The following is a 21,821-nucleotide window of genomic DNA, read 5'->3' on the forward strand; positions in this document are numbered from 1 at the left end:
GTAGGGAAATTTCACAGCAGAGTTAGCTGGACACCGGCTGACACTGCGCATGCGCCAGGAGCCTCACCAGCGGTTAGGGTATGGAAAAATTACGGGCCAGTGCGCAGGCGCGGTGATCGGATGGATGTTCTCAGCTGGACACCGGCCAATGCCAAAGATTGTGCAACTTTTCGACTACATCATAGTCTTTCTTAAACATAATACAGAGCAAATCATAATATCATATATAGTATAAAAAGCACCTCCCCTATCACATTTGACCAATCAATTCTGTGACAATATTATTAAATCACAATCACATTCACTGTTCACCAATCAAATACCCCATATAAGTCATTGTCATAATGAGTAACCAATCTTTGTGGGTGCATTTAGTGTGACATCATGAAGGCAGGTGGACCGTCTCTTAACATCACGCACATGGATCTAGCGTCTCCTCAGCGCAACTGCGCATGTTTCATTCCCTACTCCACCCCTAAATCTCTATTCGTTCAGATTTCACTGACATCATCAAATCATGCGCTTCACTCCCGACCACATAACCAAATATGTCACATCTACCTTACCCTACTGTTCACGCCCAGCTCCAGACACGTCCCAAGACTCCATGGAGATGGTCTCAGCCGAGTGGCGCATCAGCGGCACACATCTCCATAAAGTAAGTCGTCCCACTGCGCGCTACAGTGTATTGGGCATCACAGGACTAATCATGGTCTTTCAGGGTCTATTATATAAAGAGAGAGTGTTATCATTATTAGTTCAACATGGGTTACCGATCTATTCCGTGCGATTATGAAGACCCCGTCCTTCTGTCCTCCACCTATCCAGAGGATAGGTCATCAGTAAGAAGATCTCAGAAATTCAATTTTAAGGCTAAACAATAAGTTAATATTTTTCACCACTACCACCCCCAGGTCTTCTTCTCTCTTTGGACATGAGGATCCAGGTGCTTGTTTTCCCTAATCCCTATCTCTTTTAGGAGAACATAGCTATGTAGACCATGGGATTTTCAACCACTCCCCATTCTTGATTGCTGTGGTGGTTTTCATGTATAGGAATGTCCTGTGCTGGATTGGACCACCAATGATGATAGAACCAACCTAAGCTCAGCTCCCCTCTCCATAGATCCTATACCAGTCCTATGGGATACCTTTTTCATATGTCCACCATTGGCCAATGTTGGAAATCAACTGGGGAAATATGATATTTTAATAAAAATGATATGACCGCTTTAAAGGTTTTGTGTAGGTAAGGTAAACACTTAGTTCAGGCTTGTGATAGTCTGATGCTAGTGTATCTAATCCTCGGCACATGTGTTTATAGTCACGGATTACTGATCAGAGAATAATCCCATTAATCCATACATGATGCTCCCCAGAGCTAATATTTACTAATGGCTCTTCTTATAGAACAGAACACAGCTGTCTTCTGTACTTTACTCAGATGTTTGTTGGTTTTCTGCTGGGCAGGTCAATCTTGGCAGGGTCAATATCATATAGTGTATACTCATGTGGCATGACTCATTATAGTCTTGGCTCAGTCTTTTCTTCTCAAGACTGCTCAGGTATCTGCCCTGAATAACCTACAATTATGTAACTGATTTCTTACTACTGTATATTGGAACTATAACATCCTTAAAGGGAATTGGTCACCACGACCTGGTTCCTTTAAATCAGGGGCAGACTGGGAACTTAAAGTGGCCCTGGAAAAAAATAAAAATAAAAGTGGCCCTGGAAAAAAAACAACAACTAAAAGTTGTAGGCAGGTCCAAATTAACAGAAGGTTGGGCAACACAAGTAAGCGGGGTCAACAATACCATAGTGCCAAATAACATTCATGCAGAACCAAATAACACAGTGTGGCACAACCTACTGTCCCAAAAGCTGGCCCTCTTTGGTGGTCATCAATAGCTATCATCTTCTGTCCTTCTTCTGTAGTTGTCTATGGAGCAGGGGGCTTAAGAGGTGAGGTGCCGACCACAGCAGTTTAATACAGGAGGACATATGCGGTCGCTGGCTGGGCACATAGGTTCCTGATTCTCACAGCATTAATTACTATTGAGAGCTTATTATGTACCCGGTCAGCAGCAGAGAGGACTTGGGTGGCCCCCTGGGGCATCGGCCCACCGGGAAATTTCCCTGTAGGGTCTATGGCCAATCCGCCCCTGCTTTAAATTATGATATCTGTTCGAAAGGCTATAAAGGCTTAACTAGTGGGCAGAATTGAATTGACCCCACTAAGTGCCAACAACACTTGAAGAACTTGGTTCTATCACCTAAGGAGGAATCTTCTTGTTTCCTGTGGGTCAAGGCAATATAAGTAAAGTCATGTGACCCCTCTCTGCACTGCTATTTGGCAAAGCAGAATGAAGCAACATATGCGCCAAGCTGTTTTTTTACTTAAAGGAAAATTCCACTTTTTATTTTCCAAGGAAGTTTCCTATCCAGATATATGATGCTGGAAAATGATGTATTGTCTAGTACAGTGTTTCTTAACCAGTGTGCCTCCAGCTGTTGCAAAACTACAACTCCCAGCATGCCCACACAGCCAAAGGCTGTCCGGGCATGCTGGGAGTTGTAGTTTTGCAACAGCTGGAGGCACACTGGTTGGGAAACACTGGTCTAGTAAACATGAAGCACAATTGACACTTTAAGCAACGTTATTTGGCTTTGCGTTTTAATTTTTGAAAAGTTATTTTTGTCAATAAAATTTATTATTTCATTTTATATTTATTATAAATTTATTACTATTATTTATTTTCTATAAATTTTAGTCTGTTTTAATTAAAAGGTGCAGCAAGCAGATGGATATTTCTAAGACAATGGGATGCTATAAGACTTGATTCAAAAAAGTTTGGAATGGATACCCCAAAATAGCATCCTTATGTCTACCTCAGCCATAGATTCCCCATTGCACACCTTCTTAGGGCTCATGCAAATGACCATTGGCTGTTTTGTAGTCAGCAAAGTGAGGATCTGCAAAACACGGATACTGACCACATTTTGCAGAACAGAATAGTCCTAACCTTGTCCATAAAGCAGACAAAATAGGACATGTATAATTTTGCAGACGGCACGGAACGGACTAGCGGGTGTGGACAGCACACGGAATGCTGTCCGCATCTTTTGCGGCCCCACTGAAAAAATGCAAATACGTTTGCGTGCATGAGCCCTAAGTAGTGATGAGCGAATCCAAGTCTTCGATCCAAATTTCAAGATAAATTCGGTTCACAGTGAAGCTGAATTTTCGCACACGGATTTGTCCAATTTCATACACTTTACTAGTACTGTATTTTTCCGCACAAGTTTCACTGGAGTAGGGGGGAATATTTGGGTGGGGGGGCAGTAAATATAAGCTAATGCATATCCATACCACCCCATGGGTCTTCTTTTTGGAATAAATTTTGAGTCCTGCAGGCAGCTTTAAAGAGCGCCTGGCAGCAGGGTCAACCCTATTAAACCAGGCATGCCGTCTGGTAGGGTCAATCCTGCTAATTAAAATGATACCTGTCTTGGGAAAATGATTTGTGATGTCCCTCAGAAGCATTACTTTCATTTATTCATTGCTGTTTTGCTGTGCACCATTATAGCCTTCAAGAGCGGTGGGGTGAGGTCAATGGAAGACTGGAAGACTTCCAGCTGGACATCTGCCTTGTAGTCCGGTGTCATACAGATGCCTTCTGATGGTTGTTGTAGACACTGTTTGCCGCCCTAGGCTTGGTATATGATGTCTAGTTTAACTTACAGTACAGAATGGATCAATGCACACCATTCTTCTAATCAGACGATCCATCCATACAGATGTTCTCCTCTCTGCACCTCTTGCATTGTACTTCCAACTACCGTGAAAAGCAATGTTGAACAGTTCTGACATCTCGGCCTAGGCGCGTTGCAATTTGCCGGATTGATAAACCAAGATCTACTTTGCTTTTCAGTCTGGCTATTATGTTCCTCCCACATGCCACAGATTGGAGCTATGTGCTTGAAAATTTGATCATCTGCAAATTTTAACACCTCCTACTTCCTAAATTTGCATAACCTTACAGCTGGTCCTTCTTGGTGCTCCAATTTCAATGTTGAGGTGTGTATATGGGAGAGTACACATCACATTGCTTTATTCTGATTCGTCACTTTTAACAACAAAAAAAACAGGATCCTGAAAAAAAGAAAAACAGATCCTGTGCATCAGTTATGCACAGTTGGTATCCGTTTGAGCCATGCGGGATGCAGGACTCTTTTGTTTCCGTCTAAAAAAGAATGGATCTCAGACGGAAATGGCTCAAACGGCTCAAATGTGCATAACTGATGCACAGGAATGATTTTTTTTTTTTTTTGCATTTGGATCAGAATAATGGAAAAATAGCAGTGACATGAACTCTCCCTTGATGTTAGATGTTGGGAAACAGTGCCCTCCGGTGGCCAGTACCAGAAACATTTTAGAAAAAAAATCATGTCATATTTGTACAAGCAAATCTGTAAGAGAGTTGCCAAGAACTTGTGCCCAAAAGAAGCGTCCGTGTACAATCACATGTAATGACTTCCTCCCGGTAATGTACGCAGCAGGCTAACACCAGCTTTTCTCTCGTATAATATATTTAGACAGTATCTGAATAGTTTTCTCACCTGCATTTTGGACAGATCCTGGGATAATTCTCACATAGCTCTGCAGATGGAAATATAAGGCCTCATTCACATCTGTGTTAGGAGATCCGGCCAGCCGTTCCGGCACAGAGCAGCCTGCCGGATCCTCTACTTCACCACCGGATGCCCTTTGACTGCAGTGAGGTCTGGCGATGATCCGGCTTCCTTCTGGAATATTTGTCGTGTTTTGGATGGAAAAAAACGCTGTATGCAACTTTTATTTCTCCAGCCGACAGCCAGTGTTTGCGCTGGATCTCCTAAACGGAGATGTGAACGAGGCCTAAGAAAGTTCCAGGTGTCCGTAGAGGGCGATGCAAAGAACATTTTTATTTTCCGAGTTTAATTATATAAGAAAAAGTATATATTTGATCCTCATACTGTATATCGCACATGGATATCGAGGAGAATTTTGCAGTTTTCACCCAGCCACCATGAAAATCCGGCAGAAAGGACTGACATGCTGCTGACCGCACCGCAGATCAATTTCCACGCAGAATTTCTTTCTGCGGCTTGTGGTTGAGAAAGGGGTTATCCAAACCCTATAATGACCCCCCATATGCCCGGGCCCCTCACACAGATTGTACTTACCCCTATTCCCGACACCTGCGTCGCTACTGATGCTGACAGGGCCACCGCTGCATCTTTCCGTCACGCAGATAAAAACATCCGGCGACGGTGAGTTGAGGATGGGACAATAGCAGGCCGCCATGGGAACGAGCCTACCTAGCTTCGCACACTATCTGTCTGAGGGGTCCGGTCCGGGCATATGGGAGGGCGTTATAGGTTATAGGTTTTGGATAACCCCTTTAATATCTAATCCATTTTGCTGAAAATGCTTCCAAATCCGGATGGAGCAGATTGTGAACATGTGACACGGCGGACAGGATACCAGATACACAGAAAATAAACAAACAAGTGTCTCGGCGAGAAGCTGGGGTTCAAGGTCACCTCCTGACAAATCCCTACCAGCTCTGCCTATACTTCTATGCCCATGTTCAGACCCTGAAGGTGGGAATAACGTGTCCTCGTGCCTGGGCTGAAAATTCCCTAAAATCCCTAAGATGGTGAAAGGGGGATAGAGGCAGCCTGCTCCCTCAGAAACTGGAGGGGGCAGGCGTCTCTCTAACAGCCTAGACAGCCAACCACAAGAAAACAAAAAACAACTTATCTTTTCTGAACAGGCAGAGCAAATCCTTCCTTCCTTCCTTTCCCATAGCCAGACAGAAGCTATAACCCGCACAGGACACTGGGAGTGGGTGTAATTTAAACTCAAACCAACGACCCCACCCAGTGCACCTGAAGGGAGGCGGATATAGCTCAACTCCAAAACAAAACACAAGACTACACACGTGCTGCTAACCTGGCAGACCTCCGCACATAGCCTGAGCAGGGCATGACAGTACCCCCCTTCTACGGGTGACCTCCGGACACCCCGGCCCAACCTTATCCGGGTGGGATCTGTGAAAAGCCCTCACCAGTCGGCTGGCACTAACATCCAGAGACGGAACCCACATCCTTTCCTCAGGGCCGTATCCCCTCCAGTGTACCAGGTACTGAAGGGAACCCCGAAGAACTCTTGAGTCGAGAACCCTGGAGATCTCGAACTCTAAATTTCCTTTAACCAGAACAGGGTCAGGAGGCAATGGCGATATTTCCACCGGTTTCACATATTTCTTCACTAAAGACCTGTTGAACACATCATGGATCCTCCAAGTCTGCGGAAGATCCAGACGAAACGCTACTGGATTGACCACCGCAGATATTTTGTAAGGTCCAATAAATCTTGGACCCAGTTTCCAAGATGGTACTCTCAGTTTGATATTTTTAGTAGACAACCACACCAAATCACCCACACACAGGTCCGGACCAGTCATACGTCTATTGTCAGCCATTCGCTTATACCTCTCACCCATCTTCTCCAAAATCACTTGGATCCTCCGCCAGATAGAAGACAAGGCAGAAGAAAATCTCTCCTCCTCTGGCATCCCAGAGGAACTAGTCCCAGAAAAGGTACCAAACTGAGGATGAAAACTGTATGCGCCAAAAAATGGCGATTTACCCGTGGACTCCTGCCTACGGTTATTCAAAGCAAACTCTGCTAGGGACAAGATTGAGGACCACAAAGCACCTCAAGTAGGTCTTCAGGTTTTGATTAGTACGCTCTGTCTGCCCATTCGACTGCGGATGAAAAGCCGAAGAGAACGAAAGTTGAATGCCAAGCCGAGAGCAGAACGCCCTCCAAACCCAGGAGACAAACTGCGTGCCCCTATCAGAAACCACATCCGAAGGAATGCCATGCAATTTCACGATATTATCAACAAAAATCTGAGCAAGAGTCTTGGCATTGGGCAGACTGGGTAACGATGCAAAGTGAGCCATTTTACTAAAACGGTCAACAACCACCAAAATTACTGTTTTCCCGGAGGAACTCGGCAGATCCGTAATAAAGTCCATAGACAAGTGCGTCCAAGGATGAGACGGAATAGACAAAGGAAGAAGTGAACCAGCAGGTCGAGTAGGAGCAACCTTTGACCGTGCACTGGTTTCACAAGCTGCTACGTAATCCTCAACACTCTTACGTAACCCGGGCCACCAGAACCTCCGGGACACAAGATCAAAGGTGGACTTACCACCAGGATGATTGTATCGCAGTCCATCAGGAACAAACAACCTCCCTGGGGGTCAAGAACCAGGAGCACCCTCATGGGCTCCCAACACCTCCATCTCTAATTCGGGGTACAGAGTGGAGACCACCACCCCATCAGCCAAAATCGGAGCAGGATCCTCTGAATCACATCCCCTGACGTTTTTAACCCCCGGGCAAAAAGTAACCACAAAATTGAACCTGGTAAAGAACAGTGACCATCTGGCCTATCTAGGATTCAGACGCTTGGCAGATTGCAGGTAAGCCAAATTCTTATGATCCATATATACTGTAACGGGGTGAGATGCCCCCTCCAACCAGTGACGCCATTCCTCAAAGGCCAATTTGATGGCCAGCAATTCCCTATCTCCTACATCATAATTCCTCTCGGCGACCGAGAGCTTCTTGGAAAAGAAAGCACATGGAACCCATTTGCCAGGAGATGAACCCTGCAACAGCACTGCTCCAACCCCCACTTCTGATGCATTAACCTCCACCACGAATGGCTGAGACACATCGGGCTGCACCAGAATGAGAGCAGACGCAAAACATTCCTTAATAGCCGAAAAGGCCTGCAATGCCTCATCCGACCAGACAGAGACGTTGGCGCCCTTCTTAGTCATATCGGTCAGAGGTTTTACAATGGTAGAATAGTTCAAGATTAATTTTCTATAATAATTAGTAAACCCCAAAAACCGGATCAAAGCTTTCTGATTCTCCGGTCGGTCCCATTCCAGAACCGCCCGGACCTTTTCGGGGTCCATACGAAAACCAGAGTCAGAAAGCAGATATCCCAGAAACGGAAGCTCCTGCACAGAAAACACACATTTCTCCAATTTGGCATATAATTTATTCTCCCGAAGGATCGTCAAAACCTGTCTCACGTGATCCTGATGGATCTTCAGATCAGGAGAGTAAATTAAAATGTCATCCAAGTAAACTACCCCGAACCTCCCCACAAAATGACGGAAAACGTCATTGACGAATCGCTGAAATACCGATGGCGCGTTAGTTAACCCAAAAGGCATAACCAGATTCTCGAAATGACCCTCGTGCATGTTGAAGGCCGTTTTCCACTCATCCCCTTCCTTGATTCTGATCAGATTGTAGGCCCCTCTTAAATCCAACTTGGAGAACACCTTGGCTCCAAAAATCTCATCAAAAAGATCGGAGATCAAAGGAAGGGGATACGGATCACGGACCATAATACGGTTCAATTCCCGGAAATCCAAACAAGGTCTCCACTGCCACCGGAGACTTAGATGGCCTAATATGACCTTTTGCCAAACTCTCGGCAATATACTTCCGCATGACACCTCTTTCAGGTTGAGAAAGATTGTAAAGCCGAGACTTTGGCAACTTAGCCCCTGGGATGAGATTAACTGGACAATCATAGTCACGATGAGGGGGCAATTACTGAGTCCCACCTTCCGAAAAGACATCCGCAAAATCTGAGAGATACTGAGGTAGAGCCGTAGTAGACACACCAGAGATAGATGTGCCAAGACAATTATCCGAACAAAATTCACTCCAACCAATGATCTGTCTTGCTTGCCAATCTATAATTGGGTTATGTTTTGTCAACCACGGTAACCCTAAGACTATAGGAGCGGGCAAGTCCTTCATGACAAAACAAGACATAATCTCAACATGTGAATCACCCACCCTTAACAGAATACCATGAGCAATATAAGTGAGACTCCTTTGAGAAAGAGGGGAAGAATCAATTGCGAAAACCAGAATCTCTCTTTCTAAAGTGCAAGTACTTAGACCCAGATTTGGAAGAAAAAGAAAATCAATAAGGTTTACCCCAGCACCACAGTCAATGATTACTTGTCACAACCAGACTGCTGAGAAGCTCTGACAGAAACCGTTCAGAACCTCCTCCTTGAGTTTTCTTTGTTTTGGTTTCAGTTCCTCATCTCGTTAGCCTATCTCAGCTGTCATGCAGTTGGACTGATTGCTTCCCTTTAAATTCCTCCCCATAATGCAGTAGTGTGCGGCTTATACAACTTCCTGGAGTGTGTGTGCATGCCTGCTGTTCCTAGTTCCCAGTTCCCAGTCGTCTGCAAGATAAGTGCTGTATATGTATTTGTGATTTTCTGTCTGCTGGATCCAGGTGACCCTGACTCCCTCCGTGTCTGTGTAGGGAGCCGGTGGTCGTGTCCCCTCACTATTGTAGGGTCTTCAGGTGTTAGATAGTCGAGGTACGTGGATATGCGACCATTCACCTTTGGGGTGTTCGCATAGGCTGAGCAGTCAGGGAGAGTCTGCCAGGTCCATGCAGGGCTCTCCCTTTTGTTCCTTAGTTGTGGATCCAGTGAGTAATTGATTATATTGCATTGTCTTGTTTCCTGTACACCATCCGTGACATTACTTTAGCAAAAAAAATTCTTGAGTCTAGCGTCACCATAGCTGGAAGGAGAAAACGAGTATTACAGAGAGCTTGCATACCTGCTTGCTCCACCACTCCATTCACACTACCAAGAGTCAGGGATGTTTTGTTTTTTTCTTTAAGTAAACCTCTTTGTGATTCCTTCTCATCAACATGCGGTTTAACAAAAGGACAAGCAAAAATAAAAGGACCACTTTTTCCACAGTAATAACATAGTTTATGCAACCTCCTAAAGTTCCTACTACCAGAACGGAAAGATACCTGACCTAGCTGCATGGGTTCCTCCCCTACCCCAGAGTTACATGTCATATCACTCTGGGGAGCAGGTGAGACGAAACCACTCACCGAAGGGATCCCTTGCACGGAGGGAACCTTACACCTCTCTCTAATACGTCTATCTAACCGTACTGCCAAAGACATAGCATTCTCCAATGTATCCGGGTACTCATGAAAAGCAAGGGCATCTTTCAATCTCTCAGATAACCCCTGACAAAACTGACTACGTAACGTGGGGTAATTCCACTCTGACTCGGTAGCCCATCTCCTAAACTCAACGCAGTAAGCCTCTGCAGTATGTTCACCTTGTAATAAATTACGCAATTTAGATTCCGCCATCGAGACCCGATCTGGGTAATCATAAATTAATCCCAAGGCTTTAAAAAAAAATTCCACCGACCGGAGGGCCAGAGAACCGGATGGCAGAAAAAAAAAGGCCCAGGATTGCGCGTCCCCTTTAAGCAGAGAAATTATTATCCCTACTCTCTGACTCTCATCACCAGACGAAGATGGACGCAGCCAAAAATACAACTTGCATGACTCTTTAAAGTGGATAAAGTCATCCACACCCCCTGCAAATCTATCAGGGAGAGCGACTTTAGGTTCCCCATAAATTTGACTTCCTCCTATTGCACCTGATGCCAGAGCATTCTGACACCGTGTGACCGAATTATGCAGATCCGCAATCTTTAGGGATAATCCCTGCATGCGATCAACTAGCGCATCAATTGACCAGATACACAGAAAATAAACAAACAAGTGTCTAGGCGAGAAGCTGGGGATCAAGGTCACCTCCTGACAAATCCCTACCAGCTCTCCCTATACTTCTATGCCCACGTTCAGACCCTGAAGGTGGGAATAACGTGTCCTCGTGCCTGGGCTGAAAATTCCCTAAAATCCCTAAGATGGTGAAAGGGGGATAGAGGCAGCCTGCTCCCTCAGAACCTGGCGGGGCAGGCGTCTCTCTAACAGCCTAGACAGCCAACCACAAGAAAACAAAAAACAACAATCTTTTCTGAGCAGGCACAGCAAATCCTTCCTTCCTTCCTTTCACAAAGCCAGACAGAAGCTATAACCCGCACAGGACACTGGGAGTGGGTGTAATTTAAACTCAAACCAACGACCCCACCCAGTGCACCTGAAGGGAGGTGGATATAGCTCAACTCCAAAACAAAAGGCTACACACGTGCTGCTAACCTGGCAGACCTCCGTACATAGCCTGAGCAGGGCATGACAACATGCCAAAATGTTATTGTGTTGCACGTGGCAGGTAACGTGGGTCTTGCCTGCGTTTTCACAGCCAAATCACAGCTTTAAAATAGTCGCGCGACTATTAATAAATGTATCAAGCTGTGGTGGCCCCACCCGCTCTTTATAAAAGGGTGTAAAATATAAAGGGGAGCATTTATCAAACCCAGTCTGTTTTTGGCCATAAAATTACTTTTGCCGAGTATTTTTTAAAAGTTGTACAGCAGTTCATGAATTAGACTCGGCGTATTGTTATTGGTCTGACCTCTGGTGGTTGTTTCTCAGTAGGACAGGTTCATATTCACTTAGACTGGTCTAATGTATTTAGACATGAAAACTCTGCATTTTTGTGGAAAAAAGTTGCACTTCACTACTGAAAACAGACGAAGAAAAGTATACCAGCCCTGGAGTGGAGGAGAAATTAGACTGGTTTTTCGACAAATTCAGGCACAAAAAAAGGTGCACCTACATAAATAGGCCAGAAAATTTAGTCTAAAAAATCTAAATAGCTGAAATAGGTGCAAAAGTCTCCAAAACAGATACAATTTCAGTAGTAAGGGTTCACCCTGTGCCAGCCTTGCCCGTGCTGTGGGACTTCCGTGTGGCAGTCATCTGCAGACGCAGACCCATTGACTTGAATGGGGTCTGCGATCCGCATCCGACGATCCGCACCTCAAAAAAGTTGTGCATGTGTAATGCTCCAGAGTGGCATTACCACCTTTGCACCCAGCCACTATCCTCTATGGTTAACCTAATGTCATCTGTGTATTCATTTCCAAGCCATACAAAATTTCCTATTTAGTTATGTAACTGTTATGTGTAAAAACGTCCAATATTATCAAACACAAATAACTCAATATGTGTGACACTGTACAAAGGCTCACCAAAAGATATTTGAAAGCACACATATAATGTAACATGATAGCTTATTGATATAAATAAATACAATACATATCAAATCTCATAATTAATAAAATAGCAGCAATGCATGAGATGCCATGACAGGAAAGCTCCCTCTCAGGCACACAAGACCATACCATTCAATCTTCAAAGAATGTACAATATACATATATATAGTTTGACCATAATAAATAATTTCAAATTGTAAGGTACATCCAAAAAATTATAAGTAATAGTGCACAGTCCAATAACAGTAATGCCAATAAATGATAGCATACAGTGAGGTCCCTACAGGAACTAGCCCTAAGTAGACCCCAATAAGTAAAACTAAATAATACATGCAATACAAAGCTTATGAAGCATGGTGCAGTATTATAGGGAAGATTCAGCACAGGATTTAATACTAAATAGAAAGAGGGAGGGAGGAGTTTAGTTAGAGTCAGTTGTAGTTTACCCCCTTCAAAGGGAGGTTGTGCAGCAGGTGCACGTCCCTGCTAGACGTGCATTGTCTAGGCCAGCTAGAGCACCTTCAGCTCTGCTGGATCTGGAAGCCTCTGAAGCCAGGAGTAAAGTTCCCTGGACCAGTTCAGAGACAGACTACAGAAGGAAGTTGCAGCATACAGCAAAAGCCAAGTTATCCAGTCAGCTTGTCAGCATAGCAGAGCCAGAGAGTAACAGATGTAGCAGAGAGGAGTTTGCCTGCCACAGTTAATGCCAAAGCCTGCTGGAACCAAGACAAAGCCTGCAACTGTTTGGGGAAACGTTTATGCAAAGTAAAGCTGTTATCAACTTCATCACAAGGTCTGTACTCAATTTATTCTTAATCCCACCATTCAACTACCCCCTTTTCATTGCTTCGGAGCCAATGCCTAGGGTCCAGCATATCCAGGTAGGAGCACTGTGACACGTGCACCAACATTAAGGGACATTTAGGCCACCCTACACCACTCTGGCATTCCAACACCTGGGTACTATCTACTACATCACTAAAAGGGGCCCTGTGCCCTTGTTGCTTCACTGCAACTGGCGTCACGAAAACAAGTACTTTTTCCTCTTAAAGGGCCCTGGGGGAGGCGCTCGTTGCACATGCACTACTTTTTTGCGGTGCGAAGGCATGGACACAAAAATCACGGAAGCACTCCGTAGTGCATTCGTGGGGTTCCGCGCCTCCATCCTGCACCGCACCTTCCAGATTGCGGACCCATTCAAGTGAACGGGTCCACATCCGTGATGAGGTGCACAAATGGCCGGTGCCTGTATATTGCGGCGGACCCGCTGTTTGCGGGCCAGAATATGGACACCAGCCAACAACGGCCGTGTGCATGAGACCTAAATGCGACAAAAAAAAATAAGACTGTCTAAAACAGAACTTTTTAGACTAAAAACAGGTGCAAACACTTTAGTAAAGCTGAGTTCATATCACTGTTTAGCTTTCCTTTCTCCTGATCCGTCAGGAGAAAAAAAATATATATAGATATTGTAAGGTTGTCACCCAGCTTTCCCAGGAAGAGATCTCACAGACAGGGGAGCCATCATTTCTAATATGTATTCATGTTATAATCTGTGAGGCTCTTGTGCACTCCCGGCCCCATATACGACCTCTGACACATTGATCCAGCACTGACTGAGTTAACACTGAAGAGGAACAGGTCTGGTGAGGTTGGGGGTTAGGAGTGAAGGAGGCTCGGTGAGACACTAGACACCTGACGACTCCTCACGAGACTCTACCTGCAGACCTTACTAACTATGATCAGTGACTGTCACAATTTCAGCATTTAAAGGGACAGCAGCAATGATGTGATCTCCTGACCCGTCGACCATTGACTACGGCAACGTCATGTTGAATCCACTCAAGGAAAGGATAAGCAGTTGGGCTGCAAAACATCAGTCATCCAAGGAGGAGAAAGCGGAGCTGCTCCAGAGGAAACGGTACATGTTATGTATAGTGCGTTTTTATCTAGTACTATGGAGTTTTAGGTTTTTAGCTTCTAGAATGGGGTAAGCAGCAGAGTTGGGCCGCTCGTCCAGACCAGCCCAGTGAAGAGGATGGGGTACCACTGTGACCTCACTATGGGGATCCTGGTGATAGCACCCCAATCAATCACTGAAGTCCTGTGCTTAGTCCCAGAGAACTCCGTTTCATCTGGATAGGTCTTTACTGCCTTAGGCCGCTTGCACGGCCGGTGGCCGTATTGTGGCCCGCAAAACACGGGCACCGGCCCGTGTGCCCTCTGCATCACGGATGCCAACCCATTCACTTGAATGAGAGATGCGGAATGTAAGCACGGATCGGAACCCCATGGAAGCACTACGGAGTGCTTCCGGGGTGTTTCTGTCCGTGCCTCCGCATCGCATTCTATTTTTTTTTGCGGTGTGGACGGATCACGGACCCATTCAAGTTGAACGGGTCTCGATCCGTCCCGGCCGCCGCACGGACGTTGCCACTGCATTGGGGACCGCAAATTGCGGTCCCCAATGCACAGAACTGACCCACAAAGGCCGCGTGCAAGAGGCCTTAGGCTTCAATTTGCGGTCCCTAATGCAAAACATCCATGCGGCGCCCGGGACGGATTGAAACCCATTCAACTTGAGTGGGTCCGTGATCCGTTCGCACCGTAAAAAAAATAGAACATGTTTTATTTTTTTTGCGGTGCGGAGGTACGGAGAGAAACTCCACGGAAGCACTCCGTAGTGCTTCTGTGGGCTTCCGTGCCTCCGTTCCGCACCGCAGCTCCAGATTGCGGACCTATTCAAGTGAATGGCTCCGCATCCGTGATGCGGGGAGCACACGGCCGGTGCCCACATATTGCAGACCCGCTGTTTGCCTTGATAGTGGATAACCCCTTTAAGAGGAACTATACACACTTATAGCATTTTCTTAACATGCCTACTTCTGAGCAAGACAATATGCAAAGTGAATATTGGATGAACGATCGTAATAATGATTGTTCCTCCCCCTTTCCCTTTGCATCTTGCCTATAGAGTTGAATACCGTTGCTCAGTACTGGTCCCTGTGTAATGGCGCACTACGGTACTCTAAAAGCAGCCACACCAGAATCTGCATCTTTGTCCCCTCCTTATGCTTTGCGCCACAGCTTTGCCTATTCCGATTGGCTGCTGTGTATAGGCACAAGCCCACCACGAGTTGTCGGAAGCCACTGTATGTAGAGCTGATTTCAGTTGTCAGGTATCTGGAATACATATACTAAAGGGAATGAACCTCAGTAAGGCTGTGGGGACTTACTGCACGCAACGTCTCATATTTTGTGATCACAATGCAAAATGACATAGAATTGCAATTGCTTTATGCAGCAAACAACTTAAATACAAACCTGGGGGGGGGGGGGGGATTTTGTCATTTGCTGCTTCTGCAAAAATCCAACATTGTTTCAACTTTCATATCGTGTTCATATGTATTGGCATCAATAGGATGAGATCAGGACTGGTCCGACTTCCAGGACCCTGCCGATTAGCAGTTTGAAGGGCCGCAGCCCTTTTTTTTGTTTTGTTTTTTTACACTATTTCAGGTTAAATTGATTCGCCACCATGAAGCCCGAGGAAATTCGGCTTCGTTGCAAATCAAATTTATCCTGAAATTCTGATCGAATTCCACTTTGTTGGATTTGATTCGTTCATCTCTAGCTAGAATGGCCCACCTGAGTGGCAGAGGATCCTCCAGTAGGTCAAGACTCTGATACAATAATGGCCTACAAGGTCCAACAGAAGACAGTCCTATGTGGAGGTGACTTTGGAGCCAATCACTTATCACTAGGGTCTAAATCTTATGGGATGGTTCAGTAATAGGCTATTAGATCGATGCTAAGTCCTGTGTGTACAATGGTGACAAAGATTGGGTGGACCACAAAGTCATTTCTCCTGGGGACAGAAGGAACCCCAGTTCCACACTGGTCGGTCAAATCATTTAGTATTTTTAGTCCTTTCAGATTCACACAGTTCAGTGGTAAAATATTACTGATCCATCTTTTTATCTAAGGATCCAAGAGCTTCCACTCCTACGAGCTGCAAAGGAAAATGATATTCAACGACTAAAGGAACTTCTAGAAGATGAGACCTGTGATCCATTCCAGAGAGGTAAGTGAACCAGAAGTAAAAATCTGCAGTAACCAATTAAATTCTACATTGCAACATGGATATGACCTATGGAATACGCAATATTTGTTGGATTTTATCACTACCCTGACGTGGAAGATCAATAGTTCTACCAATGGTTTGCAGAGTTTTAACACTGTGCCATCTTAAATGTTGGCATCTTAAAGGGACATCATAAATCAACATTTAAAAAACAGTGAATATCGCAAAATTTACCACCACATGCATCACTTCACTGCCCCCTGTTATATTTTTTGGGGAAGGAGGAATAATGCTTTTTTGTGGCTTTCAACACTGAGTAGATCCTAGGGAGTGAAGTTGTCCAAGATTATAAAAACACGATTGCTTTCTTTCAAAAACAGGACCACACCACAGGTTGTGTGGGGAGCCGCAACATAGCTCCATTCGCTTCAGTGGAACTAAAGGTCTATTTACAATCTGGCTTCCGACCCCACCACTCAACTGAGACTGCCCTTACCAAAGTCACCAATGACCTGCTAACAGCCAAAACAAAAAAACATTACTCTGTCCTCCTTCTCCTTGACCTGTCCTCTGCCTTTGATATTATCGACCACTCCCTTCTGTTACAAACTCTCTCATCTCTTGGCATCAGTGACCTGGCCCTCTCCTGGATCACATCATACCTCACAGAGCGGACATTTAGCATCTCCCACTCTCACACCACCTCCTCGTCTCATTCACTCTCTGTTGGTGCCCCCTAAGGCTCTGTCCTAGGACCCCTGCTCTTCTCTATCTACACTTTTGGCCTGGGACATCTCATAGAGTCCCATGGCTTTCAGTATCACTTTTATGCTGACGACACACACATCTACCTCTCTGGTCCAGACATCACCACCTTACTATCCAGAATCCCACAATGCCTATCTTCCATATCCTCCTTATTCTCCTCTAGCCAGGGGCGGACTGACCGGTCGGGCACTTCGGGCATGGTCCGAAGGCCCGGCCGGGATGGGGGCCCGCCGCAGAATAACAATGTGTTATGCTGGCCTGGTAATGGTGGTAATGGCAGCGGGGCCTGGTGCACTCACTGTATTCTATCGCACCGGGCCCCGCTCATTGTAATACTAATTTTCATATGTGAACAAGAATAAGAGAAATCCTCTGCAATCCTCTCCCTCTCTGTACTCACAAACTCAGTAGCAGGCAGGCCGGGCGGCATCGCAACTCACTGACGTCACGCGCCTGCTTTATTCATAAAGTGGGAGGAGCAGGCGCGTGACGTCGGTGAGTTGCGCTGCCGCCCGGCCTGCCTGCTACTGAGTTTGTGAGTACAGAGAGGGAGAGAATTGCAGAGGATTTCTCTTGTTCTTGTTCACATATGAAAATTAGTATTACAGTGAGCGGGGCCCGGGGTAATAGAATACAGTGACTGCACTGGGCCCCGCTGCCATTACAACACCAGATGCCAGCAGTCAGACCGTGTATTGGTGGTCATTCACTCACAGGGACACTGTTATGGGATCTGTGGATGACACATATATAGCATAAGGTGCTATATATGTGTCACCCACAGTGCCATCCACAGAGCCCCCACAACAGTGCCATCCACAGAGCCCCCACAACAGTGCTATCCACAGAGCCCCCACAACAGTGCCATCCACAGAGCCCCCACAACAGTGCCATCCACAGACCACCATTAGTTCAAAACCCACCAAAAGCACACCTTTTGGTTCAAAATATTTTTTAATTTGGCTATTCCCCACCCCTCTTGTAATTGTTCCGCTACTTGTGGGCTGCGCGGGCATGAGTTCAGTCACTTCGGTGCGCAATCCCGTTCCTGCAGCGCGTGATCCCGCGAGACCCGCCGCTGTAGGTCACGGGTCTCGCGGGATCACGCGCCGAAGTGACTAAACTCATGCCCACGTAGCATGCAAGTAGCAGATTAGTGGAACAAGTACAAGGTGGAGGGGACTGTTTCTAACAGGGGCTCACTAATGGACGCTGAGATTAGATCACCCCATACGAAAGCAGCTTTCCTATGGGGAAAAATCTGACCCTGGAGGTCATCATGCAGAGTGTGAGGACGTCCAGCGTCAGATACCAGACCAAAGGTCTGTTCTACTCCAGGAAGCCCTCAGGTGGCTGCCAGCCACTAGAGGCTGACTTATTGCTGTAACGTAAACAATGCAGTTTCTCTAGAACATTGCAGCTCGATTTGCAAAAGGGACACTGTACCCAGACCCCTTCAATGAGCTGAAGTGGTCTGGGTGCCTTTTGTGTCGCTTTAACTTTGAAATCTTATTAAAGATTGTGTAGGGTGTGGCTGGAGGCGGGGCATGGAGGCGGGACAAGGGTGGGGCTTTCAGCAGAACATGGGTGGGGCCTGTAAGGGGGCCCTTGATTTATTTTGCCCGGGGGCCCTGAGGTCCGCCCCTGCCTCTAGCTTTCTAAAACTTAACATGGATAAAACAGAATTCATCATCTTTCCCCCATCTTGCTCAACCCCCCAACAGACCTATCTATCACGATCAATGGCTGCACACTCTCCCCGATCAACCAAATCCCCTGCCTTGGAGTGATCTTGGATTCTGCCCTCTCCTTCCAACCACACATCAAAGCCCTTTCCACCACCTGCCGCCTCCAACTCAAAAACATCTCCCGCATCTGCCCTTTTCTTCAACTTTGAGTCAGCAAAAATGCTTGTACACGCTCTTATCATCTCCCGCCTAGACTACTGCAACACTCTCCTCTGTGGCCTTCCATCTAGCACTCTCGCACCCCTCCAATCTATCCTCAACTCTGCTGCCAGACTAATCCACCTCTCACCCTATTACTCCTCTGCCTCTCCCCTCTGCCAATCCCTTCACTGGCTCCCCATTGCCCAGAGAATTCAGTTCAAAGTACTAACAAATATATACAAGACTGTCCACAACCTGTCCCCTCCCTACATCTCTGAGCTACTTTCCCGATACATCCCCACATGCAATCTCCAATCTTCACAAGACCTCCTTCTCTCCTATCCTCTTATCACCTCTTCCCACAATCGCCTCCAAGATTTCTCCCGCGCATCCCCCACACTCTGGAACTCGCTACCCCAACATATCAGACTCTCACCTACAGTGGAATCCTTCAAAAGAAACATGAAAACCCACCTCTTCAGACAAGCCTACAAGCAGTGACCCTGCTGCCTCTATACCGCCATGACCAACTTCACCCGCACCTACTGTGTCCTTCTCCCATACCATGTAGATTGTAAGCCCTCACGGGCAGGGCCCTCTCTCCTTCTGTACCAGTTTGTAACTCGTCTGGTTTATGATTAGTTCAATTGTCTGTATTATGTATGTATACCTCTTCTCATACAGCGCTATGGAATGAATGGCGCTTTAATAATAAATAATAATAATAAATTACACTTTTAGCAGACAATTTCACAGGCCATTGTTGCTTTCTGGCAATCGCCTGCTCGTCAGTGAAGGAGACCTTTGCATTTATACCCAGCGATCTCCTATACAGTATTGGGAGTAACAATTGCTAATACCATCATTCATCTCAATACAGAACTATTGTTTGTTTGCTGGCAGCAGATGTCTAAAGCTCTGCTGCCGGCAAACAATGATTTTGGTGTCCACACAATCATATTACCCGATGAACAAGCGTTTTGCTCATTGAAAGGGTAATCGGCGGCACCTTTACACTGGAAAAATAATCACTAGTGAGCATTCCTACAGATGCTTGTTAGCAATTATCTGGCCGATACTCGGCTGGTGTAAAGGGGCCTTTGCACAGTCGAGTCTCATTATTATGACCAGCAACTAACATCCAGAGCAACCTCCGTGTGCAGCATGGACAGCAGCTAGACGGGCTAGAAGTGACTCTATAAGGTCCTGGTTGTCACAGGTATCTGGAGCCATACTGACTACAGTGCATCCCACAGCTGCTGAAGGGGGCGTTGGGGAGGATCTATAGAGAGAACACGACGATCGAAGTGGTCCTACAGACGTTAAGGTCTGGGGAATTGGGGGCCAGGGTAGTGCTTGGAAGTCTTGGTCATGCTCTTCCAACCAATGTCGGACATTTCTAGCTGTGTGACATGTCACATTGTCTTGCTGGAAGATTCCATCTGCCCCAGGGAAACAATCTGCCTTCCAGAGGGATGGAGTGCCTTCCCAGAGAATGCCACGAAAATCTTCACCATTAAGCTGCCCCCACCAACAGCTTGTGTTCGTACAGCAATGGCTGCAGGGGGTTTGTTCTTATTAGAGTGACTTATTAGAGAAGGCAACCCTTTACCGATCAGCAGAGGTCCAATTCTGGTACTGATGCAAAGATCGAAGCCTTTTCTACCGATGCAACTTGGTTAACACAAGTGCAGTGACCATTTGTCTCCTTTGGAGCACCATATGCAGTATTGTACTGTCTCTGAACTGTTCTTTTAGATACAAGTCTGGTAGCCCCCTGGTCCATTTTGGCGGTGAGCTGTTACTTTAATTTTTGCCTCAGGCAGCATGAATGCTATGTGCTTCCCGGCCCCTGGACACAAAGCACAGGGAAAGGGGGCCCAAGCTGAACTATTGCACCAGGGCCCATGAGCCTTTAGCTACACCCCTGCCCACACAACAATCTGACTCTGGCCAGGTTGTGCAAACTTAGGCCTCTTGCACATGGCCATTGTGTGCCCGTGGCCGTATTCACTTGAATGGGTCTGCAATCACGGGGATGCGGAATGGAAGCACGTATCGGAACCCCACGGAAGCACTAACTTGTTCTATTTTCTTACGGTGTGGACGGATCACGGACCCTTTCAAGTTGAATGGGTCTCGATCTGTTTCGGCCACTGCACGGACGTTACCCGTGTATTGGGGACCCAAATTGCGGTCCCCAATAAACGAAACGGCTGCACAATGGCCCAGTGCATGAGGCCTAAGACACATGTTAACACTGCAGAAGATGTCCATGACCTGGATCTATTTTCCTTTATTTACTTGCTGATACCTGGGGTACGGCCACACATAGCTAGTACACTGCTGAAATCTAGGGTAGATCTGCCGGTATTCGCAGTTTCAAAATGTGCACCAAATTGGGCAGAGTTTGTTGTGAAATTTTTGGTAGATATGCAGCCAAATTCTCATAGATTACACCCTCAGCATTGTAAGGGGTGAAATCACCCTCAGCCAAAACATGAATTGTTTTAAAATCCACACCGCATGTTAAGTTATGCGCGGATTCCGGTGTGGACACTCCTCAGTGCGTGGATTGACATCCACATCGCTACGACTATGAACGTTGCTGATTTTCTGCATGCAGTTCTGCTGCGCATCCACAGCGCTTACACCACTTGTGCCCAGGGGCGGATTGGCCACAGACCTTACAGGGAAATTTCCCGATGGGTTGATGCCTAGGGGGCCGCCCAAGCCCCCATCTCTGCCGCTGGCTGGGTACATAATAGGCAATCGGTGGTAATTAATCATGTACCCGGCCAGGGACTGCACATGTCCTCCCGAATTCAACTATATCCCACATATCACCTCCTAAGCCCCTGCTCCATATCTTAATCAGAGACAACTGGAAGAGGAGGAGAGAAAGTGGCCTCTATTGATGGCCAACTCATAGGGAAAACTTTTAGGGCAAGATATTGTGTGACACTTTT

The 21,821-nt window shown here is 46.3% G+C and overlaps 1 protein-coding gene across 1 annotated transcript in view; it reads left to right on the forward strand.

Annotated features, from left to right (window-relative positions):
• The first annotated feature begins 548 nt into the window (after nucleotides 1–548).
• LOC121005463 (transient receptor potential cation channel subfamily V member 6-like) overlaps nucleotides 549–21,821 on the forward strand; it is a 69,581-nt gene continuing 48,308 nt past the window's right edge. The window contains exons 1-2 of the mRNA XM_040438232.1: nucleotides 549–658; nucleotides 16,098–16,195. Of these exons, the coding sequence (XP_040294166.1) occupies nucleotides 549–658; nucleotides 16,098–16,195 (208 nt within the window). The remainder of the gene's footprint in view (nucleotides 659–16,097; nucleotides 16,196–21,821) is intronic.

This window comes from Bufo bufo, chromosome 6 (assembly GCF_905171765.1).
Source record: "Bufo bufo chromosome 6, aBufBuf1.1, whole genome shotgun sequence".
Taxonomy (NCBI): Eukaryota; Metazoa; Chordata; class Amphibia; order Anura; family Bufonidae; genus Bufo; species Bufo bufo.